Source organism: Cydia amplana, chromosome 1 (assembly GCF_948474715.1).
Source record: "Cydia amplana chromosome 1, ilCydAmpl1.1, whole genome shotgun sequence".
Taxonomy (NCBI): Eukaryota; Metazoa; Arthropoda; class Insecta; order Lepidoptera; family Tortricidae; genus Cydia; species Cydia amplana.
In genome coordinates, this window is record NC_086069.1 from 24,387,564 (window position 1) to 24,412,202 (window position 24,639).

At 41.6% G+C, this 24,639-nt stretch overlaps 2 protein-coding genes across 2 annotated transcripts; one reads left to right on the forward strand and one right to left on the reverse strand.

The window, feature by feature from the left end:
* The first annotated feature begins 502 nt into the window (after positions 1 to 502).
* On the forward strand, positions 503 to 2,192 carry LOC134650776 (ELAV-like protein 1). Its single transcript, XM_063505712.1, has one exon. The coding sequence runs from the start codon at positions 909 to 911 to the stop codon at positions 1,989 to 1,991; it is 1,083 nt and encodes a 360-aa protein (XP_063361782.1). The 5' UTR covers positions 503 to 908; the 3' UTR covers positions 1,992 to 2,192.
* Positions 2,193 to 8,573: 6,381 nt separating this feature from the next.
* LOC134651794 (WD repeat-containing protein on Y chromosome-like) lies at positions 8,574 to 24,623 on the reverse strand. Its single transcript, XM_063506906.1, has 18 exons — positions 24,304 to 24,623; positions 22,936 to 23,127; positions 22,044 to 22,155; positions 20,950 to 21,107; positions 20,296 to 20,472; positions 19,565 to 19,741; positions 19,009 to 19,242; positions 18,030 to 18,282; positions 17,677 to 17,813; positions 16,766 to 16,854; positions 16,496 to 16,690; positions 15,480 to 15,605; positions 14,893 to 15,053; positions 14,304 to 14,515; positions 12,704 to 12,885; positions 10,987 to 11,128; positions 9,358 to 9,555; positions 8,574 to 8,783 (listed from the first exon to the last, which is right to left on the reverse strand). The coding sequence occupies exons 1-18, from the start codon at positions 24,559 to 24,561 to the stop codon at positions 8,601 to 8,603; spliced, it is 3,186 nt and encodes a 1,061-aa protein (XP_063362976.1). The 5' UTR covers positions 24,562 to 24,623; the 3' UTR covers positions 8,574 to 8,600.
* Positions 24,624 to 24,639: the final 16 nt, after the last annotated feature.

The following is a 24,639-nucleotide window of genomic DNA, read 5'->3' on the forward strand; positions in this document are numbered from 1 at the left end:
TTTTCGGTGAAAAAAAAACATTAATTACAGAAAACCCTTCTTGTGTAAAAGCGTAGCAATCTTTGTAAACGCTATCGAATTACTTCTGTATGTTGTCGCCTTGATTTAGTCTTACGTTATGTTGGCGGCAATGGATAATGCTGCCAGCAGTCAAAATTAATTCTAATTCGGGGTAACGCATTTACCCAGAAAAAGGTAAAATTTACCATTTATCTGGTAAATTATTTAACACAATCATAAGTGTACTCGATATATTTATCATTTGTAATTGACTCTTATGAAGATGCTATTTAAAAACATATTATGAAATTGGTATATGTAGTACCGGCAAAAGTAAGGGAATTTTTAGCTAGACTGACAGATTTACAGCGTAAGTGTTTGCACGATACTATTACTGGATATCATTACAAAAAATGTTACTTGTTGGAAGCTAATAAGAATTGTTTCTAGATAGTGGCTCCCTCTTTCAGTGCATTGTGTACTCACGAAATCGAAACTGTTGATGTGGTGGATGGTGGAAAATAAATGTTAATGTGGCAACCTTTTAAAAAGAAAGTGAAGTGAAAGAAATGAATTTACGAGAATAGGTCGCACGTCGCATAGATTTTTGGTTGATTTCCTTTTCACTTTGCTTTCGTATTCTCCGTAAGATCTAATAAACTGACGTTAATTTGTGTTTTTGGTTATATTTTGATTCAACGGAGTCGGTGCCGTAACACCGAACGCAAGATAAGTACGAATGTGGACAGCATCTTATTGATTTTCTTTCCTTGCATACGCTTTCAACCAACGCGAAGTGGTGTTAACAAAACTAGTGAAGAATCTATGATCTAGTTCATATTTAATTAACTTTTTAGTCCAGCGACTGGACCGTTTCCCCGGACATCTGTAAAAATAAATTAGTGAAAATGATGGCTAATTCACTTGACACCGTTAACGCGAATCAACCCACGCAAAATGGAAGCAAGGTGCAGCCGAGCAATAACGAGTCGAAGACCAACCTTATAGTGAACTACTTGCCACAGACGATGACGCAGGAGGAGATCAGGTCACTGTTCTCGAGCGTCGGCGAAGTAGAAAGTTGCAAGTTGATAAGAGACAAAGTGACCGTATTCCCCGACCACATCCTGAACGGACAAAGTCTCGGATACGCCTTTGTCAACTACCACAAGGCGGAGGACGCAGAGAAAGCGGTCAACACACTGAACGGCTTGAGATTACAGAACAAGATCATCAAAGTTTCGTACGCGCGGCCCAGCTCCGACGCTATCAAAGGCGCTAACTTGTATGTGTCCGGGCTGCCCAAGCACATGACGCAGCAGGAGCTAGAAAAGCTGTTCGGGCCTTACGGCTCCATCATCAGCTCGCGCATCCTGCACGAGAACGTGAACGTCGGCCACCTGCTGCAGGGCGGCGGCGACGGCGAGACCATCCAAGGACCGTCGCGCGGCGTCGCCTTCATCCGGTACGACCAGCGTTGCGAAGCCGAAGCCGCCATTCGCGAGCTCAATGGCACCGTGCCGCCTGGAGGGACGGGGCCTATGACTGTCAAGTGCGCTAACAACCCCAGCAACCAGAACAAAGCCCTCGCCCCTCTGGCCGCATACCTGGCACCGACGTCCACACGCCGCTTCGTTGGACCTGCAGGCAAGGCTCTCCTAGCCATCAACAAAGGTTTGCAGAGATTTTCTCCCCTAGCCGACCCCCTGATTCAAGGTAATGCTCTAGGAGGCTCAGGTTGGTGCATTTTCGTGTACAACATTGGGGCTGACACAGAGGAAAGCATCCTGTGGCAGCTCTTTGGCCCGTTCGGTGCCGTCCAGAGTGTTAAAATTATAAGAGATCCCACCACCAACAAGTGCAAAGGTTATGGATTTGTGACCATGACCAACTACGATGAGGCAGTGGTGGCCATCCAGTCACTCAATGGCTACTCATTGAATGGCCAGGTGCTCCAGGTCAGCTTCAAAACGAATAAGAGTAAATCTTAAGCTCTGCAAAGTCTAGTCAATAAATTGTAGCTAATACAAAAATGTTGATCATTACTGTCATGGACATCACAAAAGATTGATTAATTTTAGTATGACATAGGTAACAGAGTGACATGAGATTGTTTTTAAGTCAGTGTGAATAACAAGTACAAATATGAACCTTCCCTGAAATGGACTAGCTTCTTGTGGCTTAACAGTACTGTTTAAAATAGACAAGTTTTTGACGGAATGTCTATTGCTGTGAGAAGTAGAATTATTCACAATCTTCCATTCATGGAAGGTTTAATACATAACATCACTTTTTAAATATGTACTTATAGTTTCATAACCCATAAAACAGTGAGACTGTAATATTGATCCCATATTTCTTTTATCTTCCTAATAAGATATCCTTTTTATATTGAAGTTATTTCTGCTGACGGACATCTGTCACTGGTTTTTACTCTAGATTCAATCAGGCAACTGATATAGACTAATGGTTCTATCTCAAGCAATTTTAATGTTAAATGTATCACTAAAATTCATATTTAAACTTTTTAATGTAAGCTAGGCAGTGCTAGGTGTAACACTGTCATTATGATGTCCAAGTGGTATGTATAGTCTGCTGGAATGATCAGGAAATTTTGTAATCGTGTATGTGTATAAACTTCATGGGTAAACCTATGATAAGTCCCCAATCAAGTACTTGCCTTCTTTGCCCAACAAGGATGGAACACCAATAGAAATAGAAATTATTGAGCCTCATGTTACCAAGCAATACTTATACATTCAAAGGTCAATATTTGACCCTTAAGTAGAATTGTGCTGGGCCCAATTTGGTGTCTCTGATAAAATCATATTCATAGATATGAATGTTACCTATCTAAACTGTAATAATGGATTTTTGGTGTATTCCCATCTGTGCCCGCCCCACGTGACCACCGCCATACAAGAGGTGGGCACAAATGGGAATTATTTGTATGTAGCGCCTATTCCCATCTGTGCCTGGCGGGGACAGATCGGAATACACCGATTTTTTACATCTGCTGTAAGCCCAATTTGCATATGCATTAGTTATGGTGAAACATGCGCAGAAGTGTGCTAAGCCAAGTTGCAAACCAGGCTAAACATGTGCATGCACTAGATGTTTTATAAACTTGAGTGTATTACATTAGAAAAGTTCTGGTGATATTATTTACATGATACTGGAACCAATATGCTAGCAGAATTTTCTCAATTCTTGCAATAATATTTTACGGATTGACAGTGCAATATGAAACTTTTTACTATAAGTAAAAGTAAATTAAAGTTTATTATTTATGTATATGAAAATGCCAGGTGCAATTATATTTACTTACATACAAATGTCTATAAAAACTCAAATAACTGCAATAAAAATAATACTGTTTAATCTTTAATACGGTTTATTTTGTGGACTACCAAAGATGTCAAAGTTTATTAATAATTACATACAACTATGACTGATAAAATAATGTACACATCTTTGAAGTAAGTGAATTCACAGTAATAAAGTGTATAATACCATTCTACTTCTTCCATTAAATATGTACATGTTTCCGAAAGTTTTACAAATAAGGACCCTCATCTCTCATTGACAAGGATGCAAAGTAGCTAATTTATTATTATGATGATGGTTGAATGTTTGATTTTGAGCTAGACTCAAATGCACAAAATCATTGAAAAATAGTGTTACTGATATTATTATTCAATCATATATTTATTATACCCTCTTACAGTATATTCATATGTATAACTCTTGATTATATTCCATTTAGGTGTTTTGTGGATAGATATTATTTAAGATTTGATTTGGGTTATTATTGACTACCTTAAAAAATAAAAAGTAATCTCAATCGAAATTATGAAGTTGAAGGACCATGACATAAGAATGTAATTATTGATCAACATTTTATTGAACTAAATTTTGTATGTGTCTAATATATGTATCAGACTTGTGCGCACATATTTGTAGTGAATGTCGGTTTGGAATAACGACAAACTCTTCTCTGATACGCTAGAGGCAATAATGCCTGGCTCAAGCTGCAGTTGGAAGGGGCAGATGGGATGGCAGGGCGCGGCGCCAGCTCCTGCCGAGACCTACATATTAGGTTTAGTGAATATTTTAGCAATACTCCAAGGATGTACCCATTTGCTACCCCTTTAAACTCGCACAAAATTCAGGCATTAACATGAAATATGATATTGTCTCTCTAATTCATTTAATTAAATAATCATTAATACATACTATTTATTATTACATTTACTTAAGTAATTTTATATTTCATTATAAACATAATTTATTATCGTAATCATAATAGACATGTAATAGATTTCATTTGATGTTATAATATTAATGTATTGAATATTACTTAGTGTAAGTTTTCTGTAAACTGAGTAAAGATGTACCTACCTACCGCAAGATTTGTGTCGTTCCCATTCGTGTCTAGTAGATTCCGTAACTTCATAGTTAATTACTCATAGATAACATGAATGCATATCAGGTAACGTAAAAGGAAGAACTACTTAATGAGGTGAGAATTTCTTAAATAAATCGTCTAGAAAGAATAATGAATGCATTTGGAATAAGTATTTTCTTTAATTTCTTATTCACATAAGTATAGATGTTTCATTAAGGTATATAATTATTTATTTAAAGTACTTAACTACACGGAACTAGTCAGCTATAATTTTGCGCAACATAAATTATTATATTTAGTGTTTAAATAAAACTGTGTTCTCTAATTTAAACATAAATGTAGTTGCTTAGGATTTTGAGTTCAAATTATGTTGGTGTGGTGTTTGGTTAACGTAAGTTTGTAATAACACGGACCAAGCTCGGCAACTTCCGCGCCGGACCACTGACGCGCGAACGGATCGCCGTGCCGGTGCCGTCTTTGGTCCTCGTGGAAGCCAGCGGGCTGATCCGTAAATGCATATAACACAGCGAAATGCAAATGTGTTTGGAACTAGTCAGGTTAAAATGTACCTCTTCATTTCTTTGCAGTGGTAAAATATTCAATGTTTCACACGTGATTTCATAGATTTTAATTAACTTGTTTTAGTTGTCCAAGTAGTACTGTCGAAAACAAAATAAGTTGCCTTTTCTGGCTGGCACTGAAATAGGCTACTTAGTTAAGATAACGTTACGATAACACTAAACAATTTTGTTCTCGACTGGGCAGCTGGATAATTTAAAATTGTCACGCGTTTTAATAGTTAGGGCATTCATTTATTACTTAATTGTAATTTAATGTATATTGTGTCGTCCTTGGCTTGGATGAAGGAGCAAACGGATTATTATAGGAATATTGCTCATAATAATAGGGTTCCGTACCTTAAAGACTATATCTCTTTGAGCTTAATTCGCGTCGCAATAATCATCGCGGCTATACGAATTTCGCTATACAGTTTTCAATCACATTATTAGTAATGAAAAGACTTTTGGTTTGTCCCATGCTTTATCAAGAAGTTTGGGGACAAATTTCGCGTTCTGACCAAGTTTATGACCATCTAAGCTTTTGGCGTTGGCTTCGGCTAGACCGTTGGCCGGCCTTTCAACTTTTCCAGTAAATGACTCTCGAACTGAGCTTTTGCTACTCCTACGTAACTGGTACGGAATCCTCCAATCATAACTTCACTAAATTCATGCCGCTGCAAAACAAAACTATAAATGGGTCAGGTGTAATGACACCTGACCCATTTATAGTTTTGTTCTCCATTCATATTTTGTGTTTTAGTTTTTTGTTTGTGTTTAGATTAATTTAATTTAACAACTAACATTTCGTTTTTTTAGGCGTCTTATGTATATTTAACCACTTTAACAATATTGTTTATTATTTTTGTTCTGAGAGCTGCCGAGACTGCGGTGCCTGGGGCGCGGCAGTCTCGACGGCCCTACCTCGGGCAGGTTTGGGTATCGTAAGGTTTTGGCCTAGGATGTAGTTCTAGAGTTATTTAAGACAAAGTACAAATCGCCGATAAATGTATGAGGAAATAAAAACATGTGGACTTGCTTACATTTAATTTTGGAATAATGTCAACGAATGTAATCTGATGTAGGTACTATATAGACATTAAAATATTGACATTAGCAATAATATAAAAAATGTTTTATTTTACCCGCACCAATTTTGATATAAATATGGCAAAATAGTATAGAATATTGATTTTATTTAGCATAAAAGATTTAAAAAGCTCCCAACTTGTTTTAAATCTAGGTGAGTGAACAATAACCCTCGCGTTGAAACGAATCAGTAGCAGGCGAGGGCTCTGTTTAAACAAAATTGGAACACCCAGTTTTAAGCCACCAGATTTGCTAGGAGGGTGAAACGATGTCACCCCTAGAGTTCATTGCACCCCCGAGTTCCGCCGGCGCAGTCGCCGTGGCGTCCCCCTCAAGTTGCCTTGGCAATATTAGTTCCAACGCACGCCAACTTATTTATGAACTGCAATTAACTGCATCATAACAAGGGACAAGGAAATCGATATGATTTTTTGCGGACTGTGAGCGTCTGAATTGTGAAATTGCGCTTTTGTACGGCTCTTAGTTTTATATTTTGTATTTTTTGGTTGAATTATGAAAAACTCATTTTTCGATAACTCGAAGCAACAATAAGTTATAATCAATTCTTAATTTATGATGTTATAATAAATAAATGAAAAAGTGATATTCGGGGAAAAACACTAATTAGGTACTTAAATTGCAAAAATTCCAAAATCTTAGTTCACGGTCTATTTCTGCAATCTCCGTCAAAACTAGTGAATAATAATAACGGCATATTAATTCAATTTAAGGGAAATCGGTAAGTTGATTACCAGAATCACTAAATGCCGGAAAGCCACCCTGCCCTTGGCGTTCGTTGACCTATCAACCCTCCTACGTAGAGTTGAGACAGCTACGATGGCTACGCTAGTTACGCTACGTCATTATCACTTATTAATTTTGTAGCTTTAACGTAGTAGGTACATTTTTGTGTATTACTTGGAAAAACCTTTTTCCCTAACGTAAAGTGAAGTCGAAATAATTTTCACTCATTTTGAACTTGGCTCTATTTTTTATCATCATGGTCATTCATAGCGAAGACACTCGAAGTGTAAATGAAAAATTAACACTAAAACAAGCCGAACGGTGATTCATTTCTTCCTTTATATTCTTAATTAGGGGGGAGAGGGGTCGGCCTATTCTTATTTTTTCTTAAATACACCCTGGGAGGGGGTTAAAAACTGACAAAAATACTCTTACGTAATAAATGAACGGCGCCATAGAAATAACGGATTTCTGATGTAGATACCATAACCTCCCCCTTTTTTAATGCGATTAAAAAGACAAGCAGCAGTTGCCATATTTTTTTTCTATTCGCTAATCGAGATTGCATATCGTTAAGTTCTAGGCGTTATCGTTAGAATATAAATAGAACCGGTTCCTAACTAAGATGCCAATCGTTTGCGCCGTAGCGAACGATACGCTAATGCCTCTGTCGCACTAATATGGAAATATTCGTGCGACAGAGGCATTGATTACCGTTTCTTTCCCTACGGCGAAAACAATTGGCATCTTGGCTAGGTCCTCAGGGCTAAAGGCGCTAAAATCTATGTCGCTTTAATTATTTTAAAGTAAAAGAGAAAAATGCCCGTTATTTGCGAGCTTCGATGTTTGCGGTCGATAGGTCCTCAGAAGTCAGAGGGACATATTCATATTGGAGCAACGTAGCTAAAACAGAACGAGACAATATGGCAATACCTCTTTGTTACCTGCTACCCATACATTTTCTACGCACGACTGACTGTCACCAGCCGGCTAGCACATGATTGGCGCGACAGTATGTCGCCTGCGAGATATTACCCGTCCCTCTTTAATTAATATAGTTAGAAAAAGACTGTAAGTAAGTATGGCCGGCTGGGGAGATGAAGCTGAAGTGCGCCTTGTCGACGAGGAGTTAACTGGCTACTATTGCGTTGTCAGGTGGGTATTGGGATGTTAATGAAACACATGGCTGCTATTAATACAGCAAAAATATACTGCAAAGAATCACATGATTAATCTATAAATAACATATGTTAATAAACTCACAACATATTAATCTAAAACATGAAAGCTGAGTAACAAACAGAATCTAGGCGAACAACCTATTGTTATTTTATATTTGATTTCACGACATATTATTATATGTAGGTAATCTACTTAACTGATATGATGATGATATTTAAAAACGTCGTAAAGTCTAACCGTAGTCCAATTATCTTTAACCCAAGCCGCAAATTCATTTTAATTGAGGTGAGAAATGTCAAGCTCGTTTTGTATCTCTCGAAAATAGCTCAAAAGCTGCTTTCAAGGGTATCTACGGAAAGAAATGGCAATTCCAACTCGACGTCGCCATTAAAGGTTATTACAATTACGCCTCAACAAAGTAACTCGGCCGCGCCATCCCATCTAGCTCGAGTCTACTGTCTTTGGTGAAGTCTCAAGTCTATTACAGCGAAGAAAGAAGAATATAACCTCTATCCCGGTAGCTGGACACTTGTGCTGACAGGGACAGAGCAAGGATATGTTATTTCCCTGCCGCTCTTGGTAACTTAAAGTGTCCCGCGCAAAGATCTAATAAACCCTTCTCAATTCTCCGGGCGCTTTTCCGTGCTCATCCGCTGGGGTGCCTCCATAGAAGTGGAGCCGAAATGCGCCTTCTTCCCGGCGGCGGCGGCCCGGCGCAGGCGCGTGGCGCGCACCAGCTCCGGCGTGGGTGGCCGACGTATCGGGGTGGTGGATGCCATGCGCAGATGCGCGTATAGCGGGATCTGGAAAATAACAAGGGGTTTGGTTAAATTAGCAATTGTCGGGCAGCCGCATCCTCCTCTGTTGGCTGTATCTGTGATGATGTGTGTGTGTGTGTGTGTGTGTGTGAGCGCGACGACACGAAGCCTCAAGCCGTGTCGAGACGAGCTGGGCAAATCGAGCGATTTGATTAGGAAAATAATTGGCGCCAATCTCATCTAGAGTCCACACGTACACAATTTAATCACCAATTTTAAAACCCCGGCTTCTAACTACGAAAATTGGCATTTTTGCGTCCGCACGGCCTGATTCGATCGGACAATTTCATCAGATTGGCGAAAAATTGTCTCGTCTGGACTCCACTTCATTATCCTTGGTCGCCTCAGAAGAATCCGGTCACTTATTGTTAGTAGAGAGTACACGCTACACGGCACTATATAAAAGATAAAAACATCTCATCCAGTATTATTCATCCCACTTGACAACATAGGTATTTGCAGTGTGGTAAAGTCCTCTCGCAATTTTCCCGGCGTGACAATGACACGAAAGAGGCAATAAGCCCTCCTCAAGGTCCTAATATTAGGTTTTATTACTGACCGTCGGCAGAGAATCATCGAGCACAATCCGCTGCTGCGGTTCAGGCCGGCGCGGCAGCTTGAAGTGGTGGCCGAGCAGCGGATCTGCGCACGGCGCGCCGAACGTGCCCGTGCGCAGCTCGCGCTCCGTGATGTCGCGCAGCTTGTCGATCTCGATCTGGCCGGGCACGTAGCGCGACACGTAACCGCTGCGGAACACCTGCACAAGATAAGGTTATAGATCGGTCAAATCTTACAATAAAAAAACATTGCGTGATGTAGTTCTATATTTTTGTGTATGTTGTTTGGAGTCCTTGGAGGAATGTAAAACTATATTTTGCAAGCAAAAAAAAGTTGTGCTCCCTTCGTAATTTGCAAAAAACTGCAAAAATTTCGGACTTTTTTCAGTTTTTGCACTTTTATTATAAAACTATGGGTTTTTCGTCAAAGCTTGCTATGTAATGTTGAAAGAACATTAAATTTGGAACAATTTAAGCATTTACAGCGCCGTATGTCAAATAGTTCATGAGATATGGAACTTTAAAAAAGGGTATTTTTTTCCTTAGAATGAAATTTTTAGTTTTTCCTATATTTCAGGACAAATATCGGCACAACCGCTCATGCTATGAGATATATTGCGTGAATAAAGTTGTAGCAAATTTAATTACCTTTCATTTAAGTGCAAGAAAGGGTCAGTAAGTTCTACAGTTCTCTAGTTATCGTAAAAAAACGAAATTGCTATAATGACTTAATGAGGAAGGAAACTAATGTATTGTTTAAGGCATTGTCAAAATCCCTACAAAAGGCAGTACCGTCGACGAGAGTGCCATCTACGCTTTTACCGGCCTTCTCCGATAGCAGCAGAGCGATGTTAGAGATCAACCATTTTTAAAATGCACTCCCCTCTTACGAGTAAGCACTTCATTCATTCAGTAATGAAATCAAGATACAAACTGTAGTTTGGCTTGTTTTTCGGCTCCACTTTTTGATCGTAGCCATTGATTGTAGTCCACGATACCGATTCTTATTTAAGAATTAGTTTTGGTTTGATCTTGTTTTGATACGACCTTAACGATAGTTCACAGTGATTGGCGTGGTGTTGGCGAAACGCACTGGGATCACTGGAAGTCGTGTCATTAGATGTCTAGCTGTCGCTTCTTGAGGCTCTTGAGTGTACTGTGAGTCATGTTAATACAAGATCACGATAGTATCCTAACCATAACAAATTGATACATCAGAATCAGCTACCATTACCCACAGTTGAAATTTTCACAGATGATGTATTTTTGTTGCCGCTATAACAACAAATACCTACTAAAAACAGAATAAAATAAAGATTTAAGTGGGGCTCCCATACAACAAACGTGATTTTTGACCGAAGTTAAGCAACGTCGGGCGGGGTCAGTACTTGGATGGGTGACCGTTTTTTTGCTTGTTTTTTTTGCTTGTTTTGCTCTATTTTTTGTTGATGGTGCGGAACCCTCCGTGCGCGAGTCCGACTCGCACTTGGCCGGTTTTTTTAATACGTCATAAATCCCCTAAATACGGAACCCTTCATGGGCGAGTCCGGCTCGCACTTGGCCGCTTTTTGAAAGGTTCATTCATGACTTTCGTGAGTCAGTGTTCATCAGCTTTATCCAAGAAAGCTCACCTTCATAGTGGTAAAGCTGGCAACTTTCTTGACATCAGGTGGTACCGAGGTCACGTCCAGGTTCCAGGGTTTGAAGGAGCCCAGGGTCTGCAGGTACTCGCCGGAAAGACGCCAGACTCGAACGCTGTAGTCTGAACTGCCACTGCGTGAAAAGATTATATTTAAATGGAGCCGGTTGATTGAGAGGTTATCGTGACCCTCATGGGGCAGGTAGTCCGAGCAACGTTATAGTCGTTAATGTATATACCCACTCGTAGGGATCTAAGACACATTCGTCAGATTGCTTTTTCGTCAGGATAAATTATAGCCTGTTTTTTTTTTCGGACGAAAACGGAAATACTCTTTGGATCACCAGTGGATCGAACAATTTAAACATTGCCTTCACAACTTAACCAGACGGAGCCCCGCGAACGCGGGGCTCCTATTTCTGGGCGCTTTGCCCTTCGGGAATCTGAAGCTACCTAACGAACCTAACCTACCTACTTACCTATTGATTTAGTGTGACGTTCGTGAAAACATTACACTGGGGAGACAAGCGTAGGTAGTAGGTAGATGGGTAGGTTAGGTTCGTTAGGTAGCTTCAGATGCCCGAAGGGCAAAGCGCCCAGATATAGCTTCGCGGGGCTCCGTCTGGTTAAGTTGTGAAGGAAATGTTTTTGGAACAGAAAATTCTGACAAATGCGGAATCTGACCAAAAGTCCGTTTTCGTCCGAAAAAAAACAGGCTATCCTAACATTCCTAACGAGAAAGGAATCTGACGAATGTGTCTTAGATCCTCGTAGGTAATAATAATATATAATAATAATTTATAAGGTAGGTTAATTTATAAGGTAGGTATAATTATAATTTATAATACATCATGTCGTTGATGTGTGATGATTGATGATCCAATATCCAATGCAGTGCAGCTCCTATATCGATCCTATCTAGATAGAGTCATTAGAGTCTATAGTTATATTCGGCACCATGGGACACACGCGACCTAGGACCTAGGTCCTTCACAACTTAACCAGACGGAGCCCCGCGAAGCTATTTCTGGGCGCTTTGCCCTTCGGGCATCTGAAGCTACCTAACGAACCTAACCTACGCGATAACGAACTTAACGCTATAGTACTTGAGCAGATCATACTTACTCAGCACTTGACACAACCCTCGACGGGACCGCGCGGTAGTTCCTGAGTAACAGCTTCTACGGCCTGCTCACAGATGTACCTATCAGTGACGAGTAACGTAGTACAGTCACCAGCATAAATATATGACTGTGGGCAGCCGTGCAAAAATATCTGATGCTCCATTGCAGGCATAAGTATATGGAGACACTACCTCGGTAAAAATATGTGATACTTTGTGGCCGGCAAAAATATCGTTATTCTGTATCCGCATAAATATCGGATCGGGTCGCTTAAAAATATTTGATTACTCATAAAAATCAAAATTATCTGAATACTCTCATCTGGCATAAATATCTCTCCACTGTGAAAGCAAATACATCGAATGGACGACGGACCGCCTATTATAATATCTGACACGTTGGAAAATCACAAATATGTTATCGACCTTCAAAACGAACCATACATGTTTGGTATAGAGCCGTAAATTGTATGAAGTGATTTGACAATTCACGAAAAGAGTGCAGACTTGTCATTGTATATGTCTGTCTGTAATATTTCTGCACGGCTGCCCACAGTCATATATTTTTGCTGGTGACTGTACCTACCTGAGCAAGAGCTTATACTCGTCGATATATGCGAGGGTGGTGACGCAACGCACGTGGCCTCTGTAGCTGTTCAGCAGCAAGGGCAGAGGCTGATCGCGCACACAACGCTTGGCGCGACCTTCGATGCGGTCGCGCCACAGGAACGGGAACTCGAGGCGGAGGGCTGGCATGTTGACGTGTACCTGGGGGGAACAATTGATCGTCTCCAACAGCTTATAGTTACTCTTAGTGTAAAGGCCTGAGTGGATGCTCGAGTTGGGCGTGCGGCGTACATGTTAAACAAATGCAAACGTATAGTCGGTATAGTAGCGGCCTTAGTGCACGCTGCTCAAATCACTTGTAAGCCCGACGCCACGCTGCACGCCCCGCCGAGCGTCCACTCAGGCCTTTTACACTTATACATGTCCTGCGTGGCATAAGCCTATAGTTCACAAGTTGGAGACGTAACATAGGAACGTTCCTTATATATATATATAGACTATAGTAAATAAGTAGTTAATTTAGTAAGCTCAGGCAGGCCTATGGAACTCTCCGCGCGAGCTCGGTTTTATACCTACGAATCCGTTCCCGTTCACGGTAGAAAAGCAAGCCAGTTGGTTGCCACGCGCGCTCACGCACACACGTCGCGTCGCCGCGCGCTCGAATATGCTAAAATGTATGCGAAAGAAATGTCTCCAACCAATGAACAAATAACACTACTTGTAGTGTGGATGAATGCAGAAACAACAAAACTAATAAAAAATACCGTTTTTGCTCTTCCGATAGATAGGAAAAGTAGGTAGACATTCTCAATACAAGTACTTTTGGTTTTATTTTTACGATAGTTTCAATTGTGGTTGCAAGCTACAAGCTACTTAGGTGGTCTTGAATTATTGATTCATTCCACGGTTTATAAAATGGCGTAAACACTGCGTTTACTGCAAGGAGATATGTCCTTTTAAAATGTCTCGCAGTCACTCGTCGGAATGAAACGCATAAACGGAATATTGTAATTACTTATTGCAACTTATCTTGCTCATGGTTATTTTACGCTATGCTTTTATATGACCAGTTCTAATGTTAGTTTGACAATTAAAACTTATATTTGTAGCTACCTAAGTAGGTAGGTATCTTATATTAGTAAATCATTTCTAAGCGTCGGCAACCCTAGCGTTGCGCCGGTGCGCGGCGGCGCGTTGAAGGTCATTCCATTGTATTTTAGTGTAGGTATTAAAACGGTAGGTATTTGCGTTTTCTTTGAGAGATAAGTATCTGTTCGTAAGAACTATTATATAATCTGTGGCTCAGGTTAAAATATACAAACAAACAATTAAGGGGGAAAGATGATAGGAAAGGTCAGTCGAGAGTTCTTTTGAATTAATGGGCAGAGGTATCCCTAGATCCCTACAAATTTCGTCAGAATTTACAAGGTAATATCCCCATGCCATAGATATTGCATGTATCGGCGCTCATGTACCTATACTTACCTATATTCTCAGTTAACATGATGCTGCGATTGGTAAGCTAGAAGCCAGACGGTCTGATGTACTTATAAACCTTTGAGCAACAGCTGTTAGTGTTACCCTTCTGGTTCATCTCCAGCATTGCTGTACTGACTGACCTCCTTATTGACAAGATAATTCGTCATAAGCCAAGTCTTGATGTATCCCACAGTAGTGCCAGTGAAGAGGTAGTTGTTCTGCGAGTCAGTGGCCAGCGCAGAGACGTAGTCACCAGCAGTGTGCACGGCTTGGAAAGAGCCCTGGAACCCGCCGGCTGAATGGTCTGACCACGCTTGCACCATACCGTTTTCGATGGACAACATCAGTGATGCTGGAAAACAAGGATTGTAGTATTTTGGTAAGTGTAACGAAGAATTTTATGATGAACCGTTCAGCTGACAAACATACATTTACCTTATGATGAATAGAATGCGTTAGACGGCTAAGTACATCCCTCATACAGATACATCTCGCGCGAAAGATCTACGTGCGCATTTAATGCTGCGAGAGTAAAACGGACACAGCTGTTTTACTACAACAACTATTAGGTACAGTTAAAGATGATGGCCAATACTTAAACATTACGCTTTACCGACTCCGGTAGACCACTCGGTCTACCGAGCAATGTAAACTGTAAGGAGTATGGATAGCTTAACGACAGCGATGGACACTAGCGAGACATGATTGTAAGTAGTTTTTTTTGCTAACCAACGCGCATGTGCACAGGCCGGGTCTCAAGGAAGACCATAGCGTGCACGGCGAGATGGCGCATAGCCTGCGCCCGCTGCGGGAGCGAGACGGTAGACACGCGGCGCGCGCGCGCCTTCTGCACCGCTGCTGCCGTGTCCACGCCGCGCCCACTCATACTGCTGCATTACCAAAACAACCGTAACCACAGATTTTTGGTGCTCAAGATGCGCAGTGCGCAGATAGTTGGCGAGACGTAGGTAAGTAGATTATGGTACCTACGTAATTAAGGTACTTAGATGTAAATACTGGGCCATAAATACAGTAGGTAAGTTTAAAAATTCATCCTTACGGGTACAGTTAAAAAGTTAGGCTAGGGGAATTGACCCTGCTATTTTCGGATTGTATTTTACTTTCGTTCGCTATTAAGAACTGAAGCTGTTCAGAAGCATAACAATTCAGTGAAGATTTTGGAAGTGCGTTGAATAAGCGAATATTATGGCGTTAAGCCCATGACCTGATGCCTGTCTGCTGACTCATATAATTATGATATCTTCATAGCCCATCCCTATACCTGGACCTGGATAACTGGTAGTTATCCCTTATACCTGGGCCTGTATGCGGACGACGAATGCCGTTTTGCACCCGCGCCACCGGGACTAGAAGAGCGGTTTAAGTCCCGCTTGTTGAATTGCATCTTGATGCGCAGCATGGGCTCCGTACACGAGAACATTCTGTAAAAAAACATAGCTGGCAAATATAATTATAACAAGAAAAGAAAAGAAAAGAAAAGAAAATATTTATTAGTAACATCGTTACAAGTCAGGTTTATAAATTTACATTTAAAGCATTATATAGTTATAACACTTATAACTAACATATCGTTATTAGTGTATAAATAACATCAACATTAATTTAGATATTACATTTTGTACATATATTTCATACATTTATTTATTGTTTAATAATTCATTTACATCATAAAATTGCGCCTGTAGGAGCCATTTTTTAAGTTTGCTTTTAAATACATGTGAGGAAGGTGCATCCCTGATACTGTCCGGTATCTTGCTGTATATTAGAGGGCCGAGGACGTAGACTGACCGTTTGGATTTCGCGAGCTTGTGGGGCACGGGGGCAAGCTGGCCCGCGTTTTTATTGCTACGCAGACTATATTTTGTGTTTGCTGATTTAGTTGCAAACTCTTTGCTATTATTGTACGTAAATATTGCCACAAGCTAGGTACTAATAATTAATACTTATTCCTCCCTCACACCTACAGCGGCATGCAAAAGTAACAATAGACTCATATGTCATATATTTTTTGTGCGGGCGTCCGCGCCTTTCAAATTTAACCAGCCATCAGGGGCACCAGAAACCGGTTCCACCTATGTCAACTAAATTTGTGTCCAATGTCTTGCTTCATTATAAAGAAATAGATTACCTAATGAACATCCTCTTCACAATCTACGGCCGCGTTTTGTTGTCTAGTGATTTGTTTTCATCCATGGATGTCTTCCCTAATTAAAAATTGTTTATCTCGAGATCTATTGTTGGTTGACTAGAGCCACCACCACTTCCACCCCCATGGCCACGCTGATGTCTTTCCCATATGCCCCTTCCTCACCTGTAAGGCTGACCAGTCTCCAACTTCCATAGTATCATCTCGGAGTTATAGGAGCTGGTAGCAAGTGATAATGGCATACGAGCCGCCGCGGCCAGGACATCCTCACTGTGCCGCGTCTCCCAAGACTTGCCCTTCGTGTCTGTGCCAGTGTCCTCGAACTCTGTCACGTGTCGATTCCACCCAATTGCCATAATCCTGCAAGCAAAAGATTTTTCATCCATTGATAATCGCCAGATGGAACATTTTATGGCAGTATAGTTCTTTACTTACCGTCCTTCAACCCAGAACACGCCGGTAACTTCGCACATGTACTCAATCGTCAAGGTTTTCAGACACAATCCAGTGTTAAAATTCCAAGTCTGTAATATTTAGAATACAAAATACTTGGTGCTGCATAGTTTAGGAGAAGATACGCAAACTTCTTGAAAATCAAGAACTTGGACGAAAAAATGACCTGAAAAAAATCTGATCCCAAATATCACAATATATCCCAAATCCCAATGGGCCTGCGGATGCGGAGGTCCTTGGCCTTTCGTTACAATATCAAGGTGCTAGGTATACGTCTTTTTAATTTTAGGTCTTGTAAGTATGCTTTAGGCTGCAGAACAGAGGGCCTAGCAAAAAAGCGCTGGTGGCCTAGCGGTAAGAGCGTGCGACTTGCAATCCGGAGGTCGCGGGTTCAAACCCCGGCTCGTACCAATGAGTTTTTCGGAACTTATGTACGAAATATCATTTGATATTTACCAGTCGCTTTTCGGTGAAGGAAAACATCGTGAGGAAACCGGACTAATCCCAATAAGGCCTAGTTTCCCCTCTGGGTTGGAAGGTCAGATGGCAGTCGCTTTCGTAAAAACTAGTGCCTATGTCAAATCATGGGATTAGTTGTCAAGCGGACCCCAGGCTCCCATGAGCCGTGGCAAAAATGCCGGGATAACGCGAGGAAGAAGAAGAACAGAGGGCCTAGCTAAGATGCCAATCGTTTGCGCCGTAGCGCACGAAACGGTACCTAATGTCTCTCTATCACTCTTCCATATATGTAGTACGTATCTGTCGCGACACCAGCGTTTCGTTCGTTACGACGCAAACGATTGGCATCTTGGCTAAGCCCCCAGCTCGGAAAAAGTGATATCACAATAGCTGTGACATATACATCGGGTTCGTTGAACAATACAATCTCTAACCTTAATCGAACCATCTCTGGCGCCGGTACACAGCAGCTGGTAACCGGGGTCGAAGCAGGCGGCCGTGATCTCCACAGGGATCTGCTCGCCATGCAGTAGCCGGGTATGTGCATCCCTCACCATCACGTTGCGTTTCCCTTTATACATGAAATATTTATAAGTGTGCCACTGTGCCACGTTACGATAGACGATAAGGTCGACATGGTGGTATTGGTGGTAGTTAACTGTATCGATCTATAACTAAGGTAGACTTAATTCCATAAATGGTTGCATTGTACGCGGTAACAGATGAAAATATACGATTCATAGGGTTAATGGCAATTTAGAGGCCAAAGCTAAATACAAATTCTCACCAGTTAGCGGGTTCCAGTTAATGATGATGCTGTCCAACCCACAAGTGATTACCACTTTAAAGAGCGGGTTGTAGAGCACCTTCGCAATCGCTCTCGAATGTGTAAAGCCATCCGTATGGTTGGTGTTTAGTTGTTCATCCAACACCAGAACTGCAATCTTGATTGCTGCCAGAATAAACTCTCGCGTAGCTGTATTGTAGACGGCTGAGATCGGGGTACGCTCGCCGATTTCAGACGGTACGTCTATATATGTCTGTGAATGGTAGGTACACAGATTTATTCTAAGCGCTTATCGATCGCAGGCTGCGGGTCAAAGACTCTGGCAAGCCATTATTTGCGCGTTCGATGATAACTCAAACTTCTTAGTGTTCTCGAAAGGGGCTATTCATAAATTACGTCATTTCTAATTAGGGGGGGGGGGTCTGGACATCGGATGATGGTAGCAAGACGTAGGAGGAAACGGGGTCATTCGAAGCATGATTGTATGAAGCATGATTTTTGAAAAATCGTCAAAAACGATGACGTAATTTATGGACAGCCCCAAATCACAGTTACACTGGTGCACCAGAGATTTCGACTTTTCGACTCGCCCAGTAAGCAAAGGAAGTGTTGAGTTGGACAAAACGGACAAAATTGACATCATGTCAAATTGTTCATCTTCAGATCTTTATGTTACTGATGCACTTACTGCTACTAAAAGTTATAATTAATTGACCAATATGTGTCTTTTCTAAGCAAACAGTCCCACTTTGTCGTTTTCCATAAGGACGCTTTGACAGGTTACCTATTCGTATAAAGATACCTACAAGCAAATCTTGTCCTTAGTCCTTATGTTAAGCGACAAAGTGGGACCTTTGACAAGACTTCGACACATGTTGTAGAACTTCTTAAGAAACCAAATCCAAAGTAGATACTTAGTTCCAGAACCAATAGCTACCTTTTTCATCCCTTTAGGATGTACGTAGGTACATTATCTTACCTGAACACAATTTTGCCCTTGAACATCCCAGACCTTGATAACCCTGTCTCTCGCCAGCGAATAGATGGTCTGCCCACTGTTCTGTAGTACGAGGGCAACGATGCCCGCATGGTGACCCTGGAGAACCAAGTTAGGTGTGGCGGGAACGAAGGGGCTCCACACTCGCACCGTGCAGTCTGGCCCGCCTGTCACTAGCACATGGGCTTCCTCGTCAAACGCGAAGCATTGGATACCCTAAAAATTAAGGAACGATGACATCCTTTCAGACGTCTCCGCCGACGGCGACACCTGGACAATTACGTAGTCAATAAATTCTTTCTTGCATGGGCTCAGCGTGACTTGCAAAACCAAATTGTGTTTTAATAAAACTCGTACTGGAACAAGTCGAGATTTTCGGAGCAGACTCTTGAGTTAAAGATCTTCGAGGCGTGCTCTTTTGAAGTCAGGAGGGTTGCAAGGATGTTTTAGGAACAGGTTTACTAATTTATGGCAAAAGCGATTCAGCATATTGCGTGTACATTTTTATTTATAAGCTTCAATTAACTTACGGATTTACCTTATCGACATGGAACATGTTGTGTGTCTTGGAGCCCTGCAGGTCACACATGAGCAGTGCGTCGGGGCACGTGGCACAGGACACGAGACAGTGCAGGGGCGAGTAGTATGAAACTTGTCGCACCCAATCTGTATGGATCCGACCTTTTTCAATCAAGCTCAATTCTGGTAGCGCGCGCTGGTAGAAACAAACATTAAAAAAACATAAACAGATTTATTGGGTTTAGTCCGTTAAACTGTAGTGTGATGGTTTCCCAAAAATATGCCGTGCTTGGATTCCTTATTATCAATCTGAACCAATCGTGGCAAGTAATCGAACTATGATGGCCTTTTAACATCAGTGTTAAGGGTGCCTACGATAGGGCCCACTAGAATGGCGATGCGAGCAGGGTACGTGTCGCCGCGGGGTTTTGAGCAAACGCTCGCATGCTCCTCGCCCGCGCTGACGAAAATGAAGTAAACATGCCTTTTTGCGCCACAATAACGTTCAGATTAAGAAGCCAGACATCAAATCTGTCTAAAGGAGGCGTATCCATGCACCACGCACACAAGGCGCTAGCTAGTTTTTACTACCGTTGCGCGAGTGTTAGTAAATGTGGAGAGGAACGAGCGGCGACACCGGTTCCGATACTAACTGCGCGCGATAGCCATTCTAACCTCTTTAATATGTTCTGTGATAGGGCCGATGCCTACCTGTTAATAAAACAACCATTGCCCTATTTTTTAAGATACCTTGCGTTGTAGATCAATATGACGCACGGTCTGCAACGGTTTCCCAGCTTCATTCCGGAATGGTCCACGTTCGATTGGGGAGAACTGCAGAACTCGCACATACCCTCCAACATCTCCAAGGATCAGGATGCATTTCTCGTTTATGTCCTTTTGGAAGTAGTAGTACATTGTGCATATCTAGGAAAGTCGTGATAATTAGAGCATGACTAAGTTATTTTAAAACTATAAGTACGTGAAGACAGAAGGACTATTTTTAAATTTAAAAGAATTAATTTAACAGAGCTCTTTGCACACATCTAGTTTATCAACAGATTAGATTTAGACATAGAATATGGAATGTTTTATAAATTTATATCTTGGGGATTCCCTCAGTCTAGGGATGACATCTCTAATTCGCAGAACACGGGCAAAACCCGCGGACATTTGGCGTAAATCGCATTTTTCCCGGACGTGTCCAAAGATAATATTATTAAAAAAATCGCTTTAATCATTCTAAAAAAGTGTCCGGGTTCCAGGACACTTTATGAAAACCTGCCCGGACGGCCTCCAAACTAGGACAAATCCGGGGAAACCCGAACGGATGGCAGCTTTACCTCAGTCTAACATTCATCGAGTGTGCATGTGCACCGTTCGTAAGACAGGGTGGATACTAGCCATGTACTCCCAACTGGTGATGACGATCTTGAGCGTGAAGGTCTTGGCCGTAATGTCGTAGAAGCGCAGATCACGTTCCGTCGAGCTAGTCACCAGCATGTTCACGTCCGGAAGGCACACACAGTCCGTCACCCATGTACTGCGCACTTTCAGGACAGCTGCCAGATATATTGACTTTGAGGACACGGATTACTTAAACAGTACAGGTGCAAATACGATTTTACAAAACACAATGCTTACAAATGCTCGAATAAAAGAGATGTCTAGGAATTCTACGTCTAGGTGATGCTGAAACTCAGTTGGAGTTCTAAAATGTTTACCTACGACATACTAACACAATCAGAAACAGAAATAATCAAATATCCATTTCACTATTTTGTCACGATTATGTACCTACATTCAGAATAAAATCGAGTAGGTAACCAATTCTACAGTAGACTCCAGTAACTTCTTAATGGAGACCCAGAGCGGGCAGAGGGACCGCAGCGCTGGGTGGACGACATCCGACGAGGTCGGGACTGGATGAGTCGGGCACAAGATCGACAGGAGTGGAACAGAAGGGAAGAGGCCTACATCCAAGATTGGATCACCAAAAGGCCACCATGATGATGATGATGAACCATCTTAATACATTTTTTACATATATCATATAGCCATGCTAAGCCGATGGTTATTGATTCGATTTAGTCTGAGTTTTTGCTCTAAGAACTAAAGGAATGAATGTACTGTGACAAATCGGCCTCCGTAGCCTAATATCGGCCTCCGTAGCCTAGTCGGTAGTGACCCTGCCTACGAAGCTGGAGGTCCCGGGTTCGAATCCCGGTAAGGGCATTTATTTGTGTGTTCATCACAAATATTTGTTCCTTAGTTATGGATGTTTTCTATGTATTTAAGTACTTATATAAATAAATAAATAAATATTGGGGGACATCTTACACAGATCAATATTATTATATATATCGTCGTCTAGTACCCACAACACAAGCCTTATGAGCTTACCGTGGGACTAGGTCGATTTGTGTAAGATTGTCCCATAATATTTATTTATTATTTATTACAAATGAGAGAATTATAATTTATAATAGTCCACTGACGGCTGGATGAATAAGCGGTGCGAAGCATCGCCATGTCAAGCGTCCACCAGTTGAGTTGCCCGTCGCGGCTCGCGGTGATGTACTCGCCCAGCATTGGGGTCGTGCTGCGATCCTGCACACATCATTATCAAAAAATATAGATATAGATGGTCAAGCGAATCTTGTCAGTAGAAAAAGGCGCGAAATTAAAATTTTCTATGGGACGATATCCCTTCGCGCCTACATTTTTCAAATTTGCCGCCTTTTTCTACTGTCAAGATCTGGTTGACCAAGTATAGTTAAGTATTTGATAGAGTAAGGACGCTACGCAGGAAGTATTTCGTATATTGCCCCGCCTGTTCCTATCTCTATTGCACGCGCGTAATTTTATTATTGTTGTTCCATCCATGATGCAGACGGTTAATGCCACTGTGCGAGCGGGGCAGCAATATGCGCGTGCGATAGAGATAGGAAGTGAAGGATGAACAAGCGGGTCAATGTACGAAATTCTTCGTTCTTATGGCTCCTCTACACGATGGGCCAGCGCCGGCCACTCCAAGAGACGCAGGCATGCGGTAGAATGAGATAGCAATATCACTTGCTCCCTCTAACGCATAAATGCGTCCCTTGGAGTGGCCGGCGCTGGCCCATCGTGTAGTGGAGCCATTAGCGTCCCTACATTAAGCATTTGCTTTAGTTCGACTTGGGTTTAAACAAGATCTGTACAAAATTTGTTGTTCACACCAATAGCACTAAGTTTAAGGTTTAAGAAGACCTCGAAAAAAGTGATAGATAATTACCTACTTATTCTTTCTACAGCGGCATTTACCAAATTCGCAGCATCTGATTTAGAGTTAAATCGTCTGGCAGCACTCCTATAAGTACAATTGTCAGTTCATAATATATTGGTAACCTTTGCAACGTCAGGACAGAAGCATATCTTGGATATGGGATGGCGGTGCTGTGAGCGCATGATGGTGGGTCGGCCCATGATAGCGAGCTGCAGCGACGCGCGCTGGTTCTCAGGGTCGTTTGTGAAGTAACCCAGCAGCAGGTGCGACACCAGCTCGTCCCATTCCATCTCGCCGTTACGGTTCGTGTTTATCTGGATCGGGTTTAGGAAATAAAGATAATTCATGTGGCTAAATAGGCACCTAATACAGTATACATGACCTGGTAACCTGGGCCCCCTGGAGCGCCCCAGAATTACCGTAGTATGGAACTCCTATACTAGTTAGTAGTTACTAGCACACGTGTCTTGTTAGGGCGCTCCACGGGTTAAACAAAAGCGGTCAAAAGCATTTACTTATAACAGGAAAAATTAAAAAGCGGCCAAGTGCGAGTCGGACTCGCCCATGAAGGGTTCCGTATTTAGGGGATTTATGACGTATTAAAAAAAAACTACTTACTAGATCTCGTTCAAACCAATTTTCGGTGGAAGTTTGTATGGTAATGTACATCATATATTTTTTTTAGTTTTATCATTCTCCTATTTTAGAAGTTACAGGGGGGGGACACACATTTTACCACTTTGGAAGTGTCTCTCGCGCAAACTATTCAGTTTAGACAAAAATGATATTAGAAACCTCAATATCATTTTTGAAGACCTATCCATAGATACCCCACACGTATGGGTTTGATGAAAAAAAAAATTTGAGTTTCAGTTCTAAGTATGGGGAACCCCCAAAATGTATTGTTCTTTTTCTATTTTTATGTAAAAATCTTAATGCGGTTCATAGAATACATCTACTTACCAAGTTTCAACAGTATAGTTCTTATAGTTTCGGAGAAAAGTGGCTGTGACATACGGACGGACAGACAGACAGACATGACGAATCCATAAGGGTTCCGTTTTTTGCCATTTGGCTACGGAACCCTAAAAATTGGGCCGCTGGTGCTAACTTTGCACGTATCAGTGAGTGATTATAGTACTGATTATGTATGGTCACGGCATAAAACTTGGCACGCGACCTATATAGCGTGGGCGGAGTCTACTTTTTTGCTAGGTAGATGACCGTAGTCGTCATCATTCTCTTGCCCTTGTCCCATTCATTTGGAGTCGGCGCAGCATGTCTTTCTCTTCCATACCTCTCTGTCACCCGTCATCTCATCATTCACTTGCGTTCGTTTCATATCATCTCTCACACAGTCCACCCACCTTTTCCTCGGTTTTCCTCTCCTTGTACATCCCTCCACATTCATTCCGACATTTCCGACCGATGATGTAGATGACCGTAGTAAAAATTATTAAAAATACAGATAGGTGAGTGAGGTGTACTACCTTCAGAAACAATATATTGAACTCTTCATCGTCGTATTCTAAGTTAAACTGGGTCCTCAAAAGCTCCCTGAATTGACCCGGTAGCAATTTGTGCTGGGGGGCCTCTTGGAAAGCATTCTTGAGTACTATCATATCGGCCATGGAGCAGCGCTCGTGCAAGGGTACGTTGCGCCAGCGCTGACGCACTGTTAGTGACGGAGACACGTCCGACACCCTTGAAGAAGTAATTATGGCCACAATTTCGCTTTCATTTGCCATGGTACTCAATATAAAGAATAATAAGATTAATTATATGGTACAAAATAATAATATCACAAAGCTGTTTGCAAGCTGTTT

What these genes read in the sequence shown, in the direction of transcription:
- LOC134651794 (XM_063506906.1), bottom strand. Translation starts at nt 24,561, where the DNA reads ATGGCAAATGAAAGCGAAATTGTGGCCATAATTACTTCTTCAAGGGTG. An exon ending in TCTGTCCTGACGTTGCAAAG is followed by an intron (nt 22,156 to 22,935) that starts GTTACCAATATA and finishes TGATGTGTGCAG; the next exon opens with GATCGCAGCACGACCCCAAT. An exon ending in TAACTGGAACCCGCTAACTG is followed by an intron (nt 17,814 to 18,029) that starts GTGAGAATTTGT and finishes TCATGTATAAAG; the next exon opens with GGAAACGCAACGTGATGGTG.
- LOC134650776 (XM_063505712.1), top strand. Translation starts at nt 909, where the DNA reads ATGATGGCTAATTCACTTGACACCGTTAACGCGAATCAACCCACGCAA.